Source organism: Propithecus coquereli, unplaced genomic scaffold (genome assembly GCF_000956105.1).
Source record: "Propithecus coquereli isolate 6110/MARCELLA unplaced genomic scaffold, Pcoq_1.0 Scaffold503, whole genome shotgun sequence".
Lineage (NCBI taxonomy): Eukaryota > Metazoa > Chordata > Mammalia > Primates > Indriidae > Propithecus > Propithecus coquereli.
Genome location: NW_012150875.1, coordinates 2,121,058 through 2,133,209, shown reverse-complemented (window position 1 = coordinate 2,133,209; position 12,152 = coordinate 2,121,058). Strand labels below are relative to the sequence as shown.

The 12,152-nt window shown below is 32.6% G+C and overlaps 1 protein-coding gene across 1 annotated transcript in view; it reads left to right on the top strand.

Moving 5' to 3' along the window:
• The first annotated feature begins 5,437 nt into the window (after nucleotides 1-5,437).
• The window catches only part of SYCP2 (synaptonemal complex protein 2), an 84,263-nt gene continuing 77,548 nt past the window's right edge, over nucleotides 5,438-12,152 (top strand). The window contains 7 exon segments of the mRNA XM_012656472.1: nucleotides 5,438-5,461; nucleotides 6,660-6,803; nucleotides 9,282-9,410; nucleotides 10,218-10,322; nucleotides 10,603-10,627; nucleotides 11,802-11,887; nucleotides 12,007-12,034. Coding sequence (XP_012511926.1) covers nucleotides 5,438-5,461; nucleotides 6,660-6,803; nucleotides 9,282-9,410; nucleotides 10,218-10,322; nucleotides 10,603-10,627; nucleotides 11,802-11,887; nucleotides 12,007-12,034 — 541 coding nt within the window.

Here is a 12,152-nt window from a genome sequence, read left to right as displayed (position 1 = left end):
TTGCATCTATGTTCATGGAGATGTTGGTTTCTTTTCTTTTTTCTTTTCTTTTCTCTCCTCTCCTCTCCTCTCTTTCCTCTTTTTTTTGGCGGTTGTATCCTTTCCTGGCTTTGGTGTCAGGGTGATACTAGCTTCGTAGTATGAGATAGGGAGGATTCTCTCCTTCCCTGTGTTATGGAATAGTTTTAGTAGGATAGGTTCCAATTCTTTGTAGTTCTGGTATAAGCTGGCTGTGAATCTGTGTGCTCCTGGGCTTTTTTTCTGTGGGGAGATTGTTTTATTACTGTTTCAATCTTGCTACTCATTATTGGTCTGTTCAAGATTTCTGTTTCTTCCTGATTCAAGCTTGGAAGGTGGTATGTTTCCAAATATTCATTGATTTCTTCTATATTTTCTAGTTTTATGTGGGTAGAAGTTTTCATAGTAGTCTCAGAAGATATATTGTATTACTGTGATATCAGTTGCAATGTCTCCTTTTTCTGATTGAGCTTATTTAAATTCTTTCTCTGGTTAATCTAGCTAGTGATCTATTGATTTTGTTTATCTTTTCAAAGAACCAACTTTTTGTCTCATTGATTCTTTGTACTTTTTTTGGGGGGGGATTCCATTTCATTTAGTTCTACTCTGATTTTTGCTATTTGTTTTCTTCTGCCGGCTCTGGGTTTGGTTTATTCTTCTTTTTCTGGTTCCTTGAGATGTGACATTAGATAATTGTGATCCTTCTGTCTGTTTGATGTAGGCATTTAAGGCTATCAACTTCCCTCTTAGCACTGCTTTTTGCTATATTCCAGAAATTTTAGAAGCTTGTGTTACATTTGTCATTCAATTCAAAATTATTTCCATTTTGATTTTGTCATTGACCCAATTATTGGTCAGAAGCAGGTTGTTTAATTTCCACATATTTGTGTAGTTCTGAGAGTTCATCTTGGAATTGATTTCTAGTTTTATCCCGCTGTTGTCTTAGAAGATAACATTGTATGATTTTGATTTTTCTAAATTTTGCTGAGACTTGTTTTGTGGCCTAACATGATCTGTTTTAGAAAATGTCTGATGTACTGATGAGAAGAATGTATATTCTGCAGTTTTTGGGTAGAATGTTTTATAAATGTCTGTTAGGTCCCTGTTTTCTAGAGTCCTGTTTAAGTCTAGTCTTTGTAGATTTTCTGCCACAGTGATCTGTCTAGTTCTGTCAGTGGAGTGGTCAAGTCTCTGGCTATTATGATGTTGCCGTTTAGTAATATTTCTTAGATGTAGTAGAATTTATGAATCTAGGAGGCCCTGTGTCAGGTGCATATATTTAGGATTGTTATATCTTCTTAGTTAATTGATCCTTTTATCATTATATAATGACCATCTTTGTCTTTTTTTTAACCATAGTCTATTTTATCTGCTCACTTTTAGTTTTCATTTGGTGGAATATTTTTTTCCACCCCTTTACCTTGAGTCTTTGTGAATCTTTGTGAGTTAAATGAGTTTCTTGGAGACACTATGTATTTGTTTTGTTTTTTATCCATTCAGCCAAGCTATATATTTTAAGTGGGGCATTGTAATCTTTAAGTAAACAGTAATCATAGCTATTTTAAATTGTCTAGTAACTCTACCATCCAGAGGTTGTGTGAGTCTGTTTCTTTTGGCTAGTTCTGTTGTTTCTCACCTTTTAGTATGTCTATGAATTGCACTTTAAGTGTTGCCCTGTTTACATCTTATAGATTTTTATATTTATGTGGTTTACTTAAATATTTTGTAATTTCTAACTTTTTATATCCCATAGATATTCAAATGTACATATATTTCAGAATATATAGTAAGTTTGAATCAACCTTTTTAGCTAACATCTAAATTTACTGCATCATGATCAGAGATCCAAGTATCTATTATGTTGATTCTTTTGCATGCTTTTATTTGGTTTTGCTCTAGTAACTTAAGATTTTCACTTTTATTCTTCTTCAGAAATGTCATCATAGTGCATCTAGATATACTTTTTCTTAATTATCTTCCTTGGGACTCAGTGGGCTTTTTCAATTTGTGGATGTTTATATTTGAGAAAGTTCTTGGCTACTATTCAGCTGTTCCCACCTCACTATTTTTATTTTTCTATCTTTGTTAATTTCTGCAATTTTTATTGTATAGATATTGGAATATCTGCATCTCTCAACTTTTTAAATATATATTTTATCATTTTATTTCTTTGCGATATTCTGGATCATTTCCTCATGTTCTTTCTAGCCCAAGGAATGTTCATTCCTGAAAACAACCACCCTCTATAGAAGCCCTCAGGACTATATTCTTGTGGAAGTGGTGGATGTTCAGGGTTCCCTAGGTTAAATTGCTCCTTTTATGATTCATTAATCCAATACTTTCAGTACATATTTCTTACCTCTATATTTGAGATAGTACTTTTCCCATTTTTTCTAACTTTTCTACCTATGAAGCAAATTGTTTTATGTATACACATACACACACATATACATACACACACGCAAATTAATATCCTGTAACAATGCGTCATATGATAATGTTCTCAAACAGGACCAGGCTAAATTTCTTATTGTCTGTGATGGCCCCAGGGGAATGAAAAAGTGAAGCCCAAGGGAAAGTAGTAGGCCAGCTTCTTCTTGGGAACTGGGGAGACAAAGAGTGGATCCCTGCATTTCCAATGTTCTCCTGGCTGAATCTCTGTGTCAGGGTGACAACATGGCCACCAACTATTTAGAGATCCTGAAATAATTGCTGCTATCCTGGAAGTCCCAGCTAGGCACAGACCCAGAGTTGTCCCTCTGATATTTAAACTCAAGCAGACAAACACACCAGAATAGGGTTAAACCATAGGTCCTCGATAGATTTGGATGAAGCAGCTGGACTTCTAGCTGCTTACCTGCACAGCTTGGTCATCTTACTTCCCTTACAATAACTCACATTTTTACTGATCTCCTTTTTTAGATCCCCACACTTTAAATTTTTTAAGTATTTACTTTTAAAAAGGCATAAAAGTGTAAATTACAAATAAAAATAAAGTTTCCTTTTGATAAACAGCCAGTTCCAGTTCTGTGCACCTTCCTACTCTTCCTCCCCAGCGGGCTGACAAACACCCCAACTGTCTTGAGTGGTGTGGGTGAATATACTCTTCCTATACACATACATATATACTTACATATATCAGATATGTAATAATAAATAATACAAAGCTTTTGTTTCATATAAATGGCATTACATGTATGTATCACTTGGCAACATGGTTTTAATCACATAAAATTCTTTTACCACAGGTATCTGTAGTCCTGGTTCATTTTATTATATTTATTTACACAATTATGTACTGTACCACATTTTATTTATTCATTCCTCTCACTCCTTCTCATTCCCAACTCCCATCTAAATACTTTTGAAATTTTGTCACTCAAAACAGTGCTGCAAAAACATATTTATACCCAGTTCCTTATGCACATGGAATAAATGTTTCTCTAGGGATCAAATTTTTCCCCCTGTAGTTTATCTTCAGTTACATTTAGAAATGCAAAAGATTTTTGTTTCTTTTTACTCACACCTTTCGTATGCCTTATATGCATGTCTTAATTGGCACTTAAATTTCTCTACTGGCATGCCTGCAACAAAGTAGACTGTGAATAATGCTTTTTGTTTTCTTATGGATACAGTGTCCTATATTCCTCTTGGATTAATTAATTACCTCTCTCTTGTATTTTCTGGTGATTCTGTTACAAAGTTCTTCATAGCATAGTTTATTTTAAAATTATTCTAGTCATGATGTCTACAAAAAGAAGCAATTATTTCTTTTCCTGTCTAGAACTAACCTTCAGTTGCATTTGGAGATGTTAGATGTGTTTGTTAAGATGGTAGGTGGTGCTTAATGTAAGCCAGTTGTTTCCTATATTCATTCTCCTTTGAAGGGAAAAACTGTTTAGGTTATCTTTTTATATATATATAAGAAATAAATGTTTATTTTATTGAGGATGCCAACAAGTACTTCTTAGGTACATTATTGGTAGCATATCAGATTTTTAAAAACATTTCTGTAATTAAAATGAGATGGTTAAAACATAATTATTAGACGTTATTATACTGTCAGACACATGGTTGCTTTCAGAATGTTTGGTACTTCATTCCAAAAAGGACAGTCAAAATACTTACGCATATTCAACAAAGTGAAATAGGTGTATAGGATTTTTGAGGATAACTATAGCAATGATATGCATTTTCTTGCCAAGAATAATGTTAATCCCTTAGGTGTTAACAACAGGGAAAATTAAATGACCTTTATGTCTCCCCTGGTCAGAAACAAACTAAATAGGATTGTTTGAAGTAACTTATCTATTTTTGACCCTGTATTCATGAGCATGGAATCTGTATTTGAACCTTGAGAATATTTTCTATTAAAAAGCCATATTGCAATTTGGGATGGTCATTTGTATTTGCATCCCATGGTCTTAAGAGACCCAAAAGCATTTTGGGAAAGTGATCTCCTCCCCTTGATTTGGGCATTCAGCCAGAAACTGGGGGTTCTTTCTTTCCTGAACACCTTCCTGGACGTATGAAATGTATGTAGGTGATCTTTTTCTTGCTCCTTTCTTCGCATATTTTGATTCTGTTCTTTGTTGATGTATTTGCATATTCTTCCCTTCTTGAATATTTTAATAGCCTGAATTTCACTGAGACATTAATTCAAGAGTATTTTTCTTTTTGTTCCCAAAGGTGGAACAAGTATAGCAGGAATTACACTGGTGAGGGAGATCCAGGTTTGTATTCTTTTACTAACTAGCTTCATGACCTTTTGGCAGGACTTTTTTTATTTTTTTTATTTTTTTTTTGAGACAGAGGCTCACTGTGTTGCCCGGGCTAGAGTGAGTGCTGTGGCATCATCCTAGCTCACAGCAACCTCAAACTCCTGGGCTCAAGCGATCCTCCTGCCTCAGCCTCCCGAGTAGCTGGGACTACAGGCATGCGCCACCATGCCCGCCTAATTTTTTTCTATATATTTTTAGTTGTCCAATTAATTTCTTTCTATTTTTAGTAGAGACGGGGTCTTGCTCTTGCTCAGGCTGGTTTCGAACTCCTGAGCTCAAACAATCTGCCCGCCTCGGCCTCCCAGAGAGCTAGGATAGAGCCACCATGCCCGGCCATTGGCAGGACTTTTGACGTTAATTTAAGTAATCTATAAAAAGAGAGGGCTTGAATAAGTGATCTTCAGGCTTTTCTCTAGAAACTTCTTCATCTAGACTCAAATGTGAAATTTGATACTCAGGAAAAGAAAATGTCCAGTGAGGAACTTAAACAATATCTGTTGCCTTTGATACAAGCGACAGTGCTTATTTATGTGTCAAGATCTTTAAACTGTAAATACATAAACAGATTGTAGGACACAGAAAATATGTTTTCTTTTATAGGTGTTTGTTTTGTCCTGCTGTTTTTAAATGCAGTCAAAATGCCAATAAGACCAGATCTCCAGGTAGGTAGTCCTAGCCTGAAAGGAAGTATTTTAATTCCTAAAATCATTTTTTGTTTACTTATAGGTATTCAGTTCTATACATGTTTTTTATGAAATGGTCAGGAATAGAGTAATTTAAGAGTCTTTTCATTTGTTCAATAGATAAGTTTTAAAAGCTATAAGAATATTTGTGAAATATTAAAGATGCTGGTTGTTTACATATATGTTTTACATTGAAAAGAATTATTAAATAATATATAGCTTATACTTGGATATTTGTATGTCAAGTTTTTTAAATTTTTAAGATATTTTCATTTGGGCAAAATGTAAATTTTAATAATCTATTTAGCATGTATGCAATTCACTACCATATCAGCTTGGCGATCAGATTATAGTATGAAAATTCCTTATTAATGAAGTTGTACTTTAATAGGGATGGCAGATTTTGTAAAGATTATAAGGGTAATGCTTAAGGTATATTGGTTGGTATAGTTTCAAAAAGATACTTTTGCCTGTCTTTATTCATTTTTCTTTACAATTTAAATGGAAGAGGTTACTAGTCAGATACACTGGGTTTTTACTCATGGTATTAAGTATTAGTTACTGTAAAGTTTATTTTACTTGTGTGTGTTTCATCAAGTTTTTGTTGAGTTCAATATAATGATGACTTTAGCAATAAAAGGGTATGGAATTGGAAATACTAGTAAATTTTTTTCCCTACTTAGAGTCTTGATATTGATATTATCAAAGAGGCCTAACACATTGACTGCCACACTAGAAAAATTTTTTTTCCTTGGGGCCATGGTGTTTTGTTAAAACAAAACAATCCTTAATAATTTGTTATTTTTATTGTTTTCTGCGCATGAGTTATATGCAACGCAATCTACATTTTTAGAATTAAATTGTCAATATTAATTGTAACAGTAAGAACATTAACAAGTAAGATTTTCACAAACCAACTACAGGGTTTTGCTTCATAAGGCCCCGGGCTCAAAACTAGCTTGAATTAAATACAACTCACATGGTAGTTAATGTGTTAATCTCTAACTCAATTACTCCAAATTTAATAATGGACAGGGATTTTTAAGTAAGTGAATTGATATTTTATGAACTCATTTGAGAGTTTTCATGTGAAAACCGTTTTCGAATTACTAGATTACATAAGGTGATTAATTTTGGTTTTGATTCAATATATGTGCCATTAACTCTATTTCTCTAGCAGTTGGAAAAATGCCTCGATGATGCTTTAAGAAAAAATGATTTTAAACCTTTGAGAACACTTTTACAAATTGCTGTTTGTGAAGATGTGAAGATTAAATGCAGCAAACAGTTTTTGTACAAGTTGGACAACCTTATATGCAGGGTAAATATTTTTGCTGATTGGCTATTAAAATGATTATATTGAACTCTATTTTCTAGGAAGAAGTACTCCATCAGAAAAAAAATAAATAGAAAGGCTTGGGCAAGCTAATTTATAATTACCTGTATACAATTCATTTTTATTTCACCATTTGCTTAATTTTTTTTGTTGTTCAAGGAGTCTGAACATATTGGAATGTTATTTCCCAAATATAATATGCAAAAAGTTGGTTTTACATAGGATTACCATTGCCTAAACTGGGAAAAAATAGTTTATCTGTTTGAAGTTTAAACAACTTGATCTGTTATTTTTAAAAAAAAACCTATCAATGACATTCTTCACGGAAATATAAAAAATAATCCTAAAATGTATATGGAACCAAAAACGACCCAGAATAGTCAAAGCCATCCTGAGCGAAAAAGAACAAAACTGGAGAAATCACATTACCTGACTTCAAATTGTACTAGAGAGCTGGTACTAGCATAAACCCAGACAATGTAGACCAATGGAACAGAATAGAGAACCCAGAAATAAATCCACACATCTGTAGTGAACTTATCTTCAACAAGGGGGCCAAGAACATACAGTGGGGAAAGGACAGTCTCTTCAATAAATTGTGCTGGAAAAACTGGGTATCCATATGCAGAAGAATGAAACTAGACCCTTATCTCTCACCATATGCACAAATCAAATCAAAATGTATTAAAGACTTAAATCTAAGATCTGGAACTATGAAACTACTAAAAGAAAACATTGAAGAAGCACTTCAGGACATTGGTCTGGGCAATGATTTCTTGAATAATACCCCAAAAGCACAGACAACCAAAGCAAAATTGGACAAATAGGATCACAACAAGCTAAAAAGCTTCTGCACAGCAAAGGAAACAATCAACGAGGGAAGAGACAATCCAAGAAGGGCAGAAAATATTTGCAAACTACCTATCTGACAAAGGACTAATTACTAGAATACATAAGCTGTTCCAACTACTCAATAGGAAGAAATAATCTAAATAAAATATAGGCAAAGGATCTGAAGAGACATTTCCCAAAAGAAGACATACAAATGGCCAACAGGTATATGAAAAGATGCTCAACATCATTAGTCATCTGAGAAATGCAAATCAAAACTACAATGAGATATCATCTCACCCCAGTTAAAATGGCTTCTATGAAAAAGATAGGCAATAATGCTGGTGAGGGTGTGGGGAAAGCGGGATGCTAGTACACTGTTGGTGGGAATGTGAATTAGTGCAGCCACTGTGGAGAACAGGATGGAGGTTTCTCAAAAAACTGAAAATAGAACTACCATACGACCCAGCAATGCTACTGCTAGGTATATATCCAAAGGAGGGGAAGTCAGTATATCAAAAAGATATCTGCAGTCCCATGTTTATTACAGCACTATTCACAGTAGCCAAGATTTGGAATCAACCTGTCTATCAACAGATGAATGGATAAAGAAATTGTGGTACATATACACAATGAAGTATTATGTAGCCACAAAAAGAATGAAACTCTGCCATTTGCAACAACATAGATGGAACTGGAGAACATTATGTTAAGTGAGGCAAACACAAAGACAAATCTCGCATGTTCTCACGCATATGTGGGAGCTAAATATTAAAAACGATTGATCTCATGGAGACAGAGAGTAGAATGATGGTTATCAGAGGCTGGGAAGGGTAGCGGGAAGGTGGAATAAAAAGTGGGGATGGTTAATGGGTAAAAAATATAGTTAGATCAACTGAACAATATTTGATAGCATGAAATAGACTATAGTCAATAATAAATTAGGGTATACTTTAAAATAACTAAAAGAGTGGAATAGGGATGTTTCTAACACAAAGCAACGACAAATGCCTGAGGCGATGGATACCCCAATTACCCTAATTTGATTAACTCACATTGTATGCCTGTATCAAAATCACATGTGCCCTATAAAGATATACAACTATTATGTACCCATAATAATTAAAACAAACAAAAACCCTATCAGCATATTCTTGATGTTACATAGACGATGCTGGATGCTCTCAAAAATAAACAAAAAATCTACCAAAACCTTGGATTTGATTTAACATATCTAGGGCATTTTCATACATGAGAAAAGGTGATTATTGATAATCTCCCACATATTTGAGATTTATTATGAATCTAAGAGATTGAATAAAAATTTCTTGGATCTTTAGTTAAATACATGGAGCTTTTTAGAATGGAAGGTAACTGATTCATTGTATCGTAGTATAAATTTTCTTAAATTTATACAGATCTTAATTTTTGTCCTGAGTTTTCCTTCACTGGCTGGGTAGCATTGGGCAGGTTACTCTTTTGAACTACACTTTCATCCTTTGCAATATGGAGATGATGAGTAATGGCTACCTTTCAGGATTTGTGAAGATTAGAAATATATGTACCTAGCCCAATGCCTATTTCATACTATTTTGTGTTTGCAAAAGTTTAAATATATACTTTTCATTTCAGGAACTTAATAAAAAGGATATCCAAACTATTTCAACCATTTTGGTTTCTATTGGAAGATGTGGCAAAAATATCAGGGTATCGGGGCAAGCTGGACTTTTAACTATGATAAAACAAGGACTAGTCCAAAAGATAAGTATAGAATATGTCACATATTCAGGTGAAGGAAACATGATAAAATATACCTTCTAATGAAATTAGAAATGTTCTAAACTGCTAAAAAATAAATTTGGGAACTTTATATAAAACTTCGAAAAGAAAATTTGTTATAATTTGTGGTATATGTTACAAATATAAAGGTCACAAGAAAACTCTGTACACAGGCATCTTGATAATCATGTGAGTGTAAGATCACAAGGTTCCTTAGAGGTTTTACTTGATTTATTTTCTCTTTAACTCTTCCTCATTACTATCTAACTTTGTTTTTGTATTATTTATTATCTGTGTCCCATGCTGGAATGTAAGATATCGATTTTTGTCTGTTTTGTTCATTGCTGTATAACCAGCACCTAGATCAGTACCTGGGATGTAGTATGTACTCAATGTCTGAATTGATTAAGGTAAAATAATACTAAAACTTTTCAAATAGTAATGATACAAAAATAATCTAAATTGTGGTGATAATTGATTTTTATCTATTATCATAAATGTACCTGAATTAGGAATTTGAAGGGGGAAATAGGTTCTTACCCAGAATTAAGGTTAACTTCATCTATTCCCATCTTAAACAATGGGAAAATATGGTGAGTTAACAACAATGAAAAAACAAAAGCAAGGAAGATGTTTAAAAGCATAAAGTTATTGTGATACAATACTGGAATTTTATTTTTCATGTCTCTTTATTCCTAGGTTTACTGTTGATATAAAGGTAGATAAATACATTCTTAAAATTATTAAAATGGAATCAAAGTAACTAATGTGTTAATTCCTTTTTTATACATGGTTGCCTGGTTTGAAAAATCCAAGGAGATTATTCTAAGTCGAAGAAATTCAAAAGATGAAGCTGTTATAAATATGATAGAAGACTTTTTCGATCTTTTGATGGTAAAAATCTCATTGATTAACTGATGTCATAAAGCATGTGTTTATTTAGAAAACAATTTTTGTTCTCTATTCCCTGAGTGTAAAGGTCACTAACAGATTGGTTAGTGAGTCTATTCATATTGTATATTTATCCTGGTTAATATAATTAAATGGTTAGTTAATAGATAAAAAATAAATAATTATGCTGTGAGTTAAAATGTAATCTGTCATTTTAATACTGTTTGCAATGATTTATAATAGAAGATAGTAAAGTGTCAATTAAATATTTACTTTTTTTCAGGTTATACATGATGTCAATGATGAAGGTAAGTTTATAAGAATGAATGAAATTCATCTTTGGCACCACTGGTTCAATAAAACATGATAGATTCAAATATTTTCCATAGACCACCTGCTGATGAATAATATAGCCATACAAAAACAGTCAACTAGTTGCATTTAGTTTGTGGGCCATATATTGCCAACCCTTGATCTAATTAGAATAAAATTTTCAGTGAAAAACTGAAAATACAGAACATGTTACTACTAATCCTTTTACTTGTGGCTGACAAGTGATTTGTGCCAAGCAATCAGACCCAAGTTCTTTTATCTCTGTTGGTTGGAAGAAAACTTACCTAGGACTGGTAATTGAGGCTGGTGAACTGTTCATAAATAAAACTATGCACTGCCTTCAAAGCCAAAATGTTTTAAAAGAATTGTCATTGGTTTAAATAATGGCTACTGTTACCTTTTCATTGATTTTTTTGCAGGTAACATAATAATTTAGTCTAAATTCTTAAAGGGCTAAAATAATCCTAAAGTACCAGCAATTGTAAAGTGATTCAACTGATTTTTTTTTAAAGTAAATCATTATATCTTTTTATCTGAGTTTTTTTCCTTTCAATGTAGTCACTTTGGAAAGTTGTGCATTTGCTCTTGCAGTATTTCTATTTAAAGTTATATTTAAAACTTGTACTATGAAATGGCATGTAGCAAATTCCTCTGAATATATTTAGTATTGACAAAGCCTCATATTTTGAAAATGGGTTAATTTAAAAGTAGCTCAAATCATCTAGAGCTTCACAAGGTCAAGATATATTAATGGTCTTTATGGGTCTATAAGAATTTTTGAGGTATGACTAAAAATTAATGAGGCCAATTTTTGTAAAAGTCTCAAAATAGAAATTTCCACTTTTGAACTATATTTACTTCATCTAAAAAAAAAAAACTTCTTTATTTACATAAATAAGCTGGATCTGGAGTTATTCCCTTGATAGCGTTAAGATCAGTCACATCTGTTGAGTGGTATTTTTTTTCAAGGCCACATAGCTAGTGAGTGACAGAACTAGGATTTAATTTTCATGTTTCCTGATGCCCAGGCCAGAGGGCTTTCTTCTGAACTGCACTAGTATATCCTTTCCATTAACTTATATGAGAAAAGACTTCCATTTAAAAGGATTTAAAATGAATATTTATCAATAATTTAACACTTTTATTCAGGTAAAAAACAAGTAGTGGAAAGTTTCGTACCTCGCATTTGTGCCTTGGTTATTGACTCAAGAGTGAATATTTGTATTCAGCAAGAGGTAAAGTTATTTGCTTGATTATCTTTTAAAACCTAAAAATGAGAAAGTGAAGAAAGTTTGATAGTAATTCATCAAATAGAAAAATGATTTTATCTTGGACTAAATTACTTATCTTGGAGTATATTTCTGTTGTCTTAACAATTCATTGTTTGACATAATGAACATATTTCCTAAATATTTATTGAAATTTTATGACCATATGGGATCATATAGGTATATAACTGAATGAAAATGAATTATACTATCCAGATATTAGTGATTCTTA